This window comes from Protopterus annectens, chromosome 6.part0 (assembly GCF_019279795.1).
Source record: "Protopterus annectens isolate FY-2018-M chromosome 6.part0, PAN1.0, whole genome shotgun sequence".
NCBI lineage: Eukaryota > Metazoa > Chordata > Ceratodontiformes > Protopteridae > Protopterus > Protopterus annectens.
Window position 1 is genome coordinate 312,758,983 of NC_056737.1, and position 13,037 is coordinate 312,772,019.

The 13,037-nt window shown below is 44.0% G+C and overlaps 2 protein-coding genes across 3 annotated transcripts in view; one reads left to right on the forward strand and one right to left on the reverse strand.

Moving 5' to 3' along the window:
- Positions 1 to 827, forward strand: part of ARG2 (arginase 2) — an 86,923-nt gene extending 86,096 nt beyond the window's left edge. The window contains exon 8 of the mRNA XM_044074063.1: positions 436 to 827. Coding sequence (XP_043929998.1) covers positions 436 to 641 — 206 coding nt within the window. The 3' untranslated portion in view covers positions 642 to 827. The remainder of the gene's footprint in view (positions 1 to 435) is intronic.
- Positions 828 to 1,221: 394 nt separating this feature from the next.
- VTI1B (vesicle transport through interaction with t-SNAREs 1B) overlaps positions 1,222 to 13,037 on the reverse strand; it is a 646,522-nt gene continuing 634,706 nt past the window's right edge. For both annotated transcript variants that reach the window (XM_044074064.1, XR_006365209.1), the window contains one exon: positions 1,222 to 1,326. In XM_044074064.1, coding sequence (XP_043929999.1) covers positions 1,233 to 1,326 — 94 coding nt within the window. In that variant the 3' untranslated portion in view covers positions 1,222 to 1,232. The remainder of the gene's footprint in view (positions 1,327 to 13,037) is intronic.

Consider the following 13,037-nt stretch of genomic DNA (forward strand, 5'->3'; position numbering starts at 1 on the left):
AACTGTGAATGACATTATTACTGAAATCATTTTCATATTCACAGCAAAATATGTACAACAAACATTTAGAAACAGCAAATCTATCATTACATTTTACTGTAAATATTAACATTGTACAAGGCCAAATCAAGATCAGAGGTCATGAATTTCAATAATGTTCAGCAAAAAAGCAATAAAGATGTGGAAGAATGTCACAGGACAATAATATAAGTTTATTTAACTATGTCTTCCTTTCCATGATACAGAAAACTTGATGAGGCCACAAGAGGTAAGCACATGGACTGTCCACTGTAACCAGGAGTACCCAGTTATTCAGTACACCCCTCCTCAGTTTGTATACAGTGATCCATCCATGTAAATAACGTGGATTAAGTAGAGCTTTATTAGTATGCAAACTGTGGTAGTAACTTTGCTAACTGTGACATTTTCTTCCAGGTATGCTCACAGCGGTGGATCTCGTAGAAGTGAATCCTATGCTTGGAACTACAGCTAGTGCAGTGAATGCTACAGTGAAATTAGCTGTCGATGTCATAGCATTTTCTGTTGGACAGACAAGGGAAGGGGCACACTGTGCAATAGATGAGCTTCCCATTCCTGAAAAGACATACGAATCAAGTGAGCAGTATGAAGTGTGGCTTTAGGAGACGAGCACCGCATAACTCTCTTCTCAATGACCATCCAAGATCAGCATTCCAAAATCCTGGAACAGACTTATTTAATGTGTCATCCATGGAAATGGATTCCTGATAAGATGCACTAGCTGATCGGGAAGTATTATGGCTTAAATGTAACTCATGAACAGACATAATAAAAGTGTGACAATCTGTCAAGTGCAGTACAAGTGATTCAAGTAATGTAAGCAACTTCAGTTTTATTCCTAGAATAATAGCTGGACTGAAATCATTTGAGTAAGCTTCCACCTGAAACCCAAAACTACTTGGGAACTTGTATTTTTCCAGAAGCTGCACTTCAGCTGATTTTGTTTTAAAAATTAAGATGGCAATTCCTTTGTAGATTGAATTCAAAAAGGTCCTTAAACAGGCCCAACAGTACCAGCTGTTCTTACTGCAAAGATGTCACCCTGTAGACTACTCCTCTGAAAAGCAGCAGGTTTCTCCTTGGAAGGATATATTCACTGATATCCAAGTCGTGTAGTGAGTAGCTTTCCAGTTATTTGCCATGTCTTAACCAGGAAATAGTTCTGGCTGAAACAGCTCACAGGATCACTGCCACTATTTACGGAAGAACTTCAGGTATACAACACCTCCCAAGATGCCGAGCTCCACAATAATGATGAAGGACAGCAATAACTTATTTGTCACAATCCTAGAAAGAAAGACAAAAATGGTGACATTATTATACAATTTTGTTTTGCAGTTGCTCATACCTCTCAACTGATACAAGTTATGACAATACCATCACTTTGCCCATCATACCACCCTGCCCATCTATCCGTAATGAGAACAGTGCATCACATACAATGAGTTGCTCATGCCTTCCATTTCCTCTATGGGTTTTATTTATGGGTGGTTATAGCCGGCTTACCTTAAAACAATCTGCATGACCGGAATGAAGTACTGATAAAAACATTTCATTCCTAAATGTCTGAAGCTACGTACTTTCAATTTGCTTATCTAAAAATAAGGGCATTACTCAAAATCACAGTGAAAAACTCGGCCTGTAAAACCTAACATTTTAACAAATGTCAAAATAGAAAAAAACACTAAGATGCCTAATCATATATTGTACACACTAAGATTTCTCTGTGACTCTTATCCTGAACTTCATACTGCTTTGTTCCAAGGATTACAGATACTTTTTGAATGACTGTATTGATTTCCATTCCTGAATAATAACAGGTACATTATCTAACCACTCCTCCAACAAGTAACTCTTGCTGATATGTACTTTATTACCATTACTTGTACTGATAAGATTCACACAGAAGAGTGACAGGAAGTAAATGGTTGTAATACACAGCTCCCATATTATAATGCAATTGCAGCTCTCATTAAAAGTGAGTGTTGCTGTAACCCAGGTAGCAACCTCCCCTTCTTGATGACAGAAGCCACAAGCTATAATAATGTACTTCCCCATTCAGAAAAGCCTGAAATCTGTAAGAGATTACTAACTAGGTGTAAAACTAGTTAGCCTGTGGTACATGGGTAGGAGCTGCTGAAATATTAGTGCAACAACCTGCCCACATCAGCCACACTGTAAAACAAAGTCAAAGTCACAGATTGCTCTTGTAGTTAATGTGTACTATTACAGGACATGACCATTTTAAAACAAAGCTTTACTTTTGTATGGTTCATAATAAATACCAGTGGTCAGCCTTCAGTAAAACTTTACCCATTTAAACCACAGACTACCTGTCCTCCTGGTTATGTAATGCAGCACCTACTGCCTAAACATTTGGTGATCAAAGATGACCATGCATTCAGTAGTGAGAAAAGACAGTGCTACTGCTTACCCTAGGTACATTTTAATGTTCAGAAAAAGTACAAAATAAATGGTTGCAGGAGACAGTGAATTTTAAAAAATAATGCAATACTGGGGGCTATACTGGTGGAGTGATAATCTCTCTCCTGGCAGAGTTATGCTGTGTATTGTGGAGTAAAACGTCATATGCTTCACTTGTAATTCAGTGACCATTACTGGAGTAATACTGCATTGTGCTTACCTGTGAACTATGCATCCATTTAAAATGTAAATTTTTTGATGAAACATATCTATCAGTGTGGGAGCTGCTGTGATGTTTACATAAAGATATTTTAACATTGCTTTAGATCATAGCATACACTAAAACCCATAGCTTCAGTATTGAAAATAAAATTGCACCAGCCAAGTCTTTAAGACAACTTGCATATCCTGGACTCAACTAAAACACTTTTTCATTCATTTCACATTCTTGCCAGCAGGAATAGGGATGACAGCTAAAGATTTCACTCTGGTATAAAGGGCAATGATTGGAGTAGCCTTTTTTCTTATATTGTTTTACAGTTAATACAGATGCTGTTTTTCTTCCAGAATGACCAATTAACTAATGTTCAAGCTGTATCTGTCACTATTATATGTATAAAATTATTTTAAATTATGATTATGCTGCTCTAAATAGATAGCATAAGCCAATACTGTCACAAATGACAGAAGTTATTTCTAAACAAAAAGAACAGTGCCAGTCTTTTGACATATAGACAAAAATTACCACCTTTAAAAAGCTTGTCACCATGTTAAGCAGCAAGTCAGGACTGCAACACTGGCAGCCCAAAATGCCTCAGTAAACATTACACTGTGATTTGTTACAAAATGAGTTATCAAGCTTTCATTCTCTGAAGCCAGAAGTTCTACATCCTCTTCTCAAGGAGGACCTCAGCAAACTGAAATGACTTGTGGAAATGTCAAAAGACTAATAGGGTGTGTGGGGTGGTCAAAAACTCCATCTGGCTGATGATCACATGTACCTAAATGACAAAAATGAGGGGCGAGTTGAAATTCATTAGGATATGCAAAACTAGTAAAAAGCTCCTAGACTGGCCACAAAATTCTTAAAATGATAAACTGGTGAAACTATACCAGAGTTAAAAAGCTGGACCAAAATTTACTCTACAGCATATGTCTGTGCATATTTTGACAGCAATATATTTTCAGAAGCTTGCAGTGGTGTTACAGCTTAGTGCAACATGAAATACTTCTAAGCCTTGTTTAATAATTTATTCGGTTTCATAACCACTTTACTAAAGCCTTCAAAATATAGGGCCGAGAAAATGCTTACGACAAAAGCAAAACACACAGATTCTGAGACTCTTCCCTCATCAGCTAAGAGCTCAGGACTATATTGTAAGCTACAAACAGTGCAGGAGGATATGCAGTCTAACTGTTATAGTGAGCGCATTATGGAGTGGTCAGTCCCAGTACTGATGGTCCCGCAGCTCTACAATACTGCACAGCACCACAATGAGTGGTGTTTCATCTATGATCTGCTGTCCCTTGGACAGCATTTCTTTTGCAGTGGTGTCGTAGTGCTGCACAAGGGAAACAGGTCAGTTAGATCTTACAGCTTTGTGAGGGGTATGTACTTTTTTGCCTTACTCCTAGGTTTTCAGACCCCTGGAAGCTAAACATTTAGGCTCACTGAAAGCTCAATGTGCATGGTAATTTTCAGTTTTATGACTTACTGTTTTATTATCTTTTTAATTTCTTATTAATATGAGCTCTGCAGAATGTTTTTTACTTTCACTACAAAACTTGTGTGACTATACACCAGTGTGCTACCTAAATATCTCAGTTTGTGTCATCTTTGACTTAATTTTGTAAGATTTATTTTCATATGTTGAATAAAGCATTATAATCAACAAAAAGAAAAAAAATTACTGTTATTTTTTTACAATCTAGTTTGAAACTGAACTAATTAAAGTACCACACATATATAATGTGTGTAACACACAGATATAAACACAGAAGACATGCTGCACAGGAAGTTTAACAATCCTGGAACTTTACAACACCAACAAATTCAGACATATATTCTAATTAAATATACTTTAAATTATTAAATGATAAAGGGGAGAGTGTAAAACATTGTTTTCTTTCCCTTGCCTGCATTTGTCACCAGAGATATGTACTTGTCATAACTTGCCATCTGTGTTATCCTATGTCATTATTCCTGACAAAAGGTTCTTGGATCCGAGCCGGCAACTTTTAGCATAATCAGATCCAAGGCACAAGTTTCTCTCTCTCCCATAATCCCCTACTGCTCTATCTAACCCTCAGATCAAGTTTGCTAACAATGGTAGGACAGCTAATCGAAAAAAAAAAGAACTCCTAGACCCACTACATTCCAACTTCCTCAGAAAATCTAACAAGGAAGGGGGGGTGGTGAGAGGGAAATGTGAGGAATAATGACATAAGGATAACACAAATGCCAAGTTATGGTAAGTACATAACTCTTTATGTGATGTTATCCATGTCATTATTCCTTACAGAAGAGTCAGAGTCCCCAGCTGTCATACACCCTGGGAGGCCTCAATGAAGGATATGCCAAAGCACTGTAGAACCAAAGGAGGCCCTGTTCCTGGAAACCAAATCCAGCTTGTAATGAGACACAAAGGTGTGAGGACTAGACCAAGTGTCAGCAGCAGAAATGTCATCAATGGAGAGTCTGGCCATAAAGGCTGAGGAAGTAGTCACAGACCTAGTAGAATGAGCCCTACCCTTCCCCAGGACCTCAGAGATGCTTGGTGGCATAGACTGTACAAATGCAGCTAGAGATCCATTTAGAAATAGTCACCTTAGAAACAGAGAGGCCACGTCTACTTGGGAGAAAAAAAACACAGAGCTGATCTGATTTGCAAAACTCCTTGGTCCTACGTAAATAAAACCATAATTGCCTGTGCATGTCCAAGGTATATAGAATGTACTCTCCTTTACTGGAATAATTATGGAAGAAAACTTGCAACTGAATATATTGGTTCAGGTTGGATTCAGAGGCAACCTTGGGCAGAAAGGATGGATTTGTTCTAGGAGACACTCTGTCCTTGTGAAAGACCACATACAGAGAAGCAATTGAAAGAGCTTGCAATTCGGAAACCCTCCTAGCTGAAATGGCTACCATGAAGGCAGTTTTCCATATCAAGAACTTAAGATCGCACAAACTGGCAGGTTCAAATGGACTCTCAGTTAGAGACTGCAGCACTAAGGTAAATTCCAAGGAGGCAAGGGATCTGTAACTGGTGGTCTGAGAAGGAGCGCACCTTTCATGAATGCTTTGCAGATTCGCTGCTTTCATGAAAATTAGAAATCACCACCAACTGGAGCTTAACGTCCGGCAGCAGGATGCCAGGGCACTTCTACGGGCTAAGCTTGTAAAGACCCCAGGGCCATTAGGCTAGTACACACCTGTGAACCTATAATAGTAGTAGAAAAACTTGCCTCAGCCTGAAAGTGAGGACAAGAACAGGAGGATATCTGAAACAGAGGCAGAAAACTGATCCAAATTCCCGCTCTTAGCCCAGACAGAAAACCTTTTCCATTTGCTACTGTAAACATTCCTGGTGTAAGGTTTATGGGAAGCCAAGATAATATTGCTGACTGGGGAAGGTAGCCTGGACTGCTTCAAAATTAGTGGAATTGGAGAAACCATGCGGTTAGATGACAGGTCCAAATACTTAGAAGAGGAAGCCCTGAAGGATGGGAGATCAAATCCGGAATAGGATCCAGTATCCAGGGAGGATACTTTAGATGAGATCTGATGAAGGGGAACCATGGCTGATGAGGCAATGAGGATCAGGGATGTCTCCAGGTGATGCACTTTCTAGAAAACTCTGGGGGTCAGAGGCACAGGAGGATAAGCGTAAAGGAGACCCAGAGGCCAATCGTGAATTAAAGCATCCCTCAGTGACTCCCCGGGGGGGATCAGGGCAAAGTACATGCTGCATTAGTTGTTGGTAGGGGAGGCAAAAAGGTTACAGCACAGCTGACCCCAGCGGTCAAAAATCTGTTTCACCATAGTGGGATTGAGGGACCACTCATGAGGACTTAAGATGGCTCTACTGAGTTTGTCAGCCAACACACTGGAATCCTCTTGTATATGCAGTGCAAGGAGAAAGCACCAGGAGGACATCGCCCATTCCTACACTCTCATGGCCTCTCTGCACAATGGGCAAGTTCGTGCTCCCCCCTGTTTGTTGATATATAAGACCACTGCCATGCTGTCTACCTGAATTGCAATCATCCCTGGGGGACGGCAGTCCTGAAAGGCTTGCAACATGAGTAGGACTGCTCTCATCTCCAGGACATTTATGTGCAACTTGGTCACTACAGGGGACCACGTGCCTTGAACAGTTCTCACCTGAAAATGCCCCCTCACCCCAACAGGGAAGTGTCCATGGTCACCGTGGCCTTAGGTGGAGTGAGAGAAAAGGGCCTGCCTAAGGTGAGATCCTGAGATTGAAGCCACCAGAGAAGGTGCAATCTGCAAACAGGCATCAGTTTTATGGATATGGACATAGGTTGAGACAGAACAGACCACTGAACCGCCAGAGTCCACTGCAAAACCCGCATATGATACCTTGTCAAAGGAACAAGCTGAATGGCCACGGCCATGGATCCTAAGGTCCGAAGAATCAGGTGGACCACAGGATGCAAAAGATTTAAGATCTGCAATACCTGCTTCTGGATGAACTGGACTCTGCATAATGGCAATGCTGCAATCTCAGAGACAGAGTCTAGCTGGGCTCCTATAAACTCCATCCTTTGCATAGGGACCATATCTGACTTTGAAAGATTGACTAATTCCCAATTGACTGAACAAGAGCAGGACATAGTGGATGACTTGTGACAGTTGATGCCTCATGGGTGCCGTGAGGAGCTAATCATCGAGGTAAGGGAACACCTGAAATCCCTGCAGCTGCAGGTGAGTCACTACTACTGCCATACATTTGGTGAAACACCTGGGGACCTGTGGTGAATCCAAAGGGCAAGGCTCTGAATGATCCTCTCTCCTGGAGTGTCTGTCTATCTTGATGCGATAGTAAGAGTCCTGGAAATCCACACAGCACATCCAGTCGTCCATGCATAAGAGGCAGAATAGAGTGAACAGTGACTATCTGGAGCTTGGACTTTCTGACTGATAGATTCAGCTTGCTTAAGTCCAAAATAAGAAGCAGATCCCCAGTCTTTTTGACACTAAAAAGAAGTGAAAGTAAGTTAATAAGTTCCAGGTCCTTTATGTCCTGTTGAGACCTCTTGGATGGCTCACTTTTGAAGAAGCTGTTGAACTTCGTTGAAGGACAACTCCCTCTGGCAGGGTGGAATGTCAGAAAGATACCTCCATGTTGGAGGGGGTTGCGAAAAGGGAATAAAATAACCCCTGGAAACAATGTTTAACACTCAGTGATTGGAGGTAATGTTTGTTCAGGCTAGTGGATGAAGAGAAATATGACCAACTGCCTCCATGGCAAAGCAGTCTGAGAATGCCTCAGGAGCGCTGAATGGGCTGCTCAGAGAAGGGTTCCCTGGAGCTCTGATTCTGCAGTCCATCCAGTCTCTAGAAGAGGAATCATTTGGATCAATCTGGAAGGAAGACTATGACTTCTGAACCACATCTTCTTTGCTCCTCATTGGGTCTTTGAGAAAGACTTCTGAGGAGTAGCAAACTTGATCCCGACCACGGAGAAAGTCTTCCCTTTCTGCTCACTATGGGTCAAAGTGTCCTTGACGGAAGGTCCAAAGAGGGTGGATCCATCAAAGGGAGTGCTGGTAAAGGACACGACACTTTGAAGGGTTCTGCAAACCTACATGGTCATAACCAAGCATGCCACCGTATAGCTATGCCGGTACCTGCTGCTCGAGAGGTAGCTTCTGCAGCATCAGAAATTAACGTGAACGAGGAATTAACAAGGGACATCAGAGTAGAAAGCTTGGTTGGCACGTTCTTGAGGTCCTCCACCTGCAATAACTCTGTACGGGAAGTGGTGAGTTCTTTGACCAAGTCCTTTTGGAGGCAGGTGAAGTGTGCCACATTATTAACTGTTCTCAGTCCGAATACAGCCGAGGCAAACACATGCTTACCATGCCAGTCTATCACCCAAGACTCCCTATTCGAGGCATGCACCATGGAACTCTGCTCCTCCAACTCCTTCTTGATGGCCACCACAATGGCATTAACTACAACTCCTTTGCTCCAGAAGGGGTGGTCCATGGAGAGGGCTAAGGAACTTATCCGCTTATTTGAGCACTGGTTACACAGTGTCGGGCTCCTTCCATGCTCTGCTGGCGATAAGATCAACCAACTCGTCAGTGGGGGGAGACACCCAGGAATTAGAACGGCCTGTCCCGAAAGCCTTCAGGAACACGGACTCCTCCAAAGATGGGTTGGGGAGACCACCGGCCTTTCTGCTTCAGGACCTCGAGGATGTCCCCAAAGGAGACATCATTAGGTGGAGATCTGGGGGACCCATCTCCTTCACTGAATTCCGTATTCTCTGTGAGGGACTCCATGGGTGAGTCCAAGTGCCTCCTCTTGCACTTTCTCTTATGAGGTATCTCCTCCACAGGGGGGCTCCTGGGTGGATTCTGAAGATGCAGGGACCCCGTGAGGAGAGGAAACCCCCTTAAAGGCTCAAACTGTAGGGCTGACCCTGGACAGGATGGGAGGTCTCAACACCCAAGTTACAGAGAGGTAGAGATGGACCCAGAGGGGAGGGAGATGCAGCTCTGGAGAAGGTAATCTTACCACCTGGAAGGTCGATGGACTGGAACTGGTCCCGTATGCAATCTCAGAGGGCAAAGTCCCCCAAAGAGGAGAAACAAGCCCCAGTACAGCACCACAACCCCCTGATGATACCAGTCGGGAGCTATCAAGGGTCAAGGCCCCCAGGGGAAGAGATTGGTCCAAAAGGACCGAACCTGACTCAGTCCCCGTGGAGCCAGCAATGACCACTCCAGCACAGGGCCCACTCTAGTCAGAGGACGGAGGAGCAGAGCAAGGACTTTGACTGTGTCGAGAAAAAGGGAATACTTGACATCGTCAGGATCTGACTGAGGGTGCCTGGGTCCCGAGATTCCAAAGCCCTTGGAGTCGGAAGAGGAAAATGGCGAATTGGGATTGGAGAAGCTCCCCTAGTCTGGTGGGCAGTGGACGCCAGAAGCCTCAAGTCTATTTGGGCTTTGAGGAAGCTCATCATCATCCTGCCCATGTCGGAAGGCAACAAACTCCTGGACGATCTGGAGGAAGTGCAGGAGTGGGTAGACTTGGCTGGAGACTCTGAGGATCTGTGCCGGTGATCCGGAGTTCGGCTCCGGGGTCTGAGACACAACTGGAATAAATGCCTCGAGGAATAAGCAAAGCTGCATCTTCAATAATTATGGGTGGATCCGACAAGGCTGTCAGATCCAACAGCTGAGCAGAAGGAGCAATCAACTTCGACGAACTGGTCGGATCAGAGGCTGGCCTGACCTTGACTGGATCAGACAGCCTCTGATCTGAGGACACCTTGGATCCGGAGGAAGAATCCAAGGATCTTGGATCCAATGACTTCTGATCTGAGGTAGCCTGAACTGGAGTCAGATCCGAGGATCTAGGATTCAACAGAGGCAGCTTTTTAGAAGCTACCGGAGGCATGGAAGGGCTCTTCCTCTTGAGGTCAAAAGAGGAAGCCTTAGGAAGGGAAACATTAGGTCTCCTCTGCACCATGCCTTTAAGGAGTAGCTTGTTGTGGCGCTCCACCAAAGCCCTGGGGTTGAATGCAGCACAAATGGCGCATTCAGCCTCCAGGTGAGAAGCACTTAAACAATACAAATACTCCTCATGCGAGTCAGAACAAGGCATCTTCTGACCACACAAGGAGCACTTTTTAAACCCAGAGGGCTTTTCAGATATTATAACTTGACAATACAACTACAAATACCTAGCGACTAACTGGAAAAAAGGGTGCCAAAAACACAACTAACAAGGGAAACTAGCAAATCTAAGGGAGGGAAGGTAAACTACTAATACTGCAGCTAAAGATAAACTAGAAAAAGCTAAGTTATAATGATGAAAAAAAAACTGAGCTAAGTCACTTATCTGACAGCAAGAGCCAAGGATCATGTCCATAGCAAAATGTGGCAAATGAGATCTGAAGGTTGGAGAGCAGCAGGGGATTATGGGAGAGGGAGGAGCTTGACCCTTGGTCTGTCTATGCTAAAAAGTTGCTGGCTCGGATTCGATATTGGATCCATGATCCTTCTGTGAAGAATAATGACATGGATAACATTAGATCGGCAGGAAATGTGAGTTCATGCAGAGCAGTGTGGGGCTTCTAATGCACTAGTGAAGGGTATAGTGTTGGTCTACAGAGGCATTTTAAAGTTCCGTGACACTGAAGAAAAAGGGTAAGGAACAGTCATATCAGGAAGGAGCTGTAGAACATGACAAGACTTGATAAAATGTAAGGAAAATGACAATAATCATACTGAATATTATATTCATAAAGTAGAAATAAGAAGTTATGTACTCACCATAATGTTCCATCTGAGTAGGTGACTTCATTTGGATGCAACCTATGGGATTCGGATACGACATCGGATCTGAGCCGGCAATTCATAAGCTTTAGGATCCGAGCTCCTAGCTCCTCCCTTTACCCATAATCCCCTGCTAAGCCCTGACTGACCTCAGATTGAGTTTGCCCTGTGAATACCAGTATAACAGAATCCTGGGAAAACCAGGACTAATAGCGCCATGAAAGGTCAGGGGGATGGAGGGGGGATGGTTGCATCCAAATGAAGTCATCAACTCAGATGGAACGTTATGGTGAGTACATAACTTCATAATCTGAAGTAGGAAGACTTCATTTGTCTGCAACCTGTGGGACAGAGTCCCCAGCTACCTGGATCTTGGGTGGCCGTCATGTCTGTTCATCCCCCCATCTGAGAATCTCAGGCAATCGACAGACATGGAAAGCAGGTTTTGGCCTCAGATATGTTTGGTCTGCGGGTGCATAATTACTTGGCACACTTTACCCGCCTCCAGAGGGATTTGGTCAAGGAACTCACCACTTCCCTTTCTGAGTTGTTGCCTGCAGAGGGCTTGAGCAAAGTGCCCCAAACTATCCACTCTTGCGTCCCTAGCCAATTCCTTGATGAGGCTGATTTCCAATGCTGCAGAAGGCGCCTCTCGAGCAGCCAGCACAGGCATCATTATTCGGCATTTTGGCTGGCTGTGCCAATGCAGGTTTGTGGAGTCCTTTAAAGTGTCCTTCAACAACGCCCCCTTTGATGGATCAACTCTATTTGGTCTGTCAGTTAAAGCCACACTTGCCCACAGTGAACAGGAAGGGAAGACCATGTCAGCTATGGGAATCATGTTTTCTACCCCTCGGCGGTCCTTTCCTAAGACACAGTGAGGGACTAGGAAATTATGGTTCCGGAAGTCACAGTCTCCCTTTCAAGATGGTCAGGATGATTCCTCTTCTAGAGGTTGGGGGAAAGGGTTCAATGGCAGACGCTGTCCCAGAGGCAGTGGGGGGGGTCTGCAAAATCAGGGCTCCAGGGAACATCTCTCTGAGAAGCCCTTCCAGCTGTCCTGATGCGCTGCTCAACTGTCGTGCCCTGGCAGCAGTTGGGGTCACTTGTCACTGCACCCTTTGGCCTGGGCAAACATTACAAGAGACTGCTGGGTGCTAAACATTATTTCCAGGTGCTATTTCATTCCCTATTCCCACCCCCCCCACCAATCAGGAAATTCCTCACCGATGTGTCACCCGGTCAGAGGGAGTTAGCTTAGCAAGAAGTGCTCAAGCTTCTTCAGAAGACAGCCATCCAATAGGTTTCTCTAAGACAACGAGAATCCAGAACTTACTCTCGCTTCTTTTTGGTGCCGAAAAAGATGGGAGACCTATGGCCAATAGTGGACTTAAGTGAGTTAACTCTCTCTGTCAGGAAGTCCAAGTTCTGGATGGTCATTGTTCAGTCCATCGTGCTTCTTCTGCAGAAGGATGAATGAATGTGCTCAGTGGATCTTCAGGATGCGTACTATCACATAAAAATAGACAGGAGCTCCAAGAGACATCTCAACTTTCGCATAGGGGCCGATTACTACCAATTCAGTACCCCACCATTTGGTCTTACCACAACCCATCTGGTGTTCACCAAGTGCATGGCAGTGGTGGCAGCTCACCTGAGACTGCAGGGATTCCAGGTGTTTCCCTACCTTGACGACTGGCTCCTCACAGCTTCCACCAAGCATTGACTGATCACAGCCACTCAGTATGATCTGATAGGCTCACTTTCATGAGGCTATTTCTATGGTATGCGGAATGTCATCAGGTCCTAGGCCTTCGGATCCAACTGATAAGGACCCTGCTATCAGCGCAAGCATTATACAGCAGCTTTGCATCGGGGATGTCCACAGAACTCCTTGGATCATAAATTACTCTTCGGATCTGACTTATACCGGTTGCCCTCAGAAGGTTGGACCTTGCTCAGATCCAGCATTTTAGGGTCTGGAGATGCCACACTGGAGTATTTTATCTGGGGTAGGTCCTGGCATTTAATGC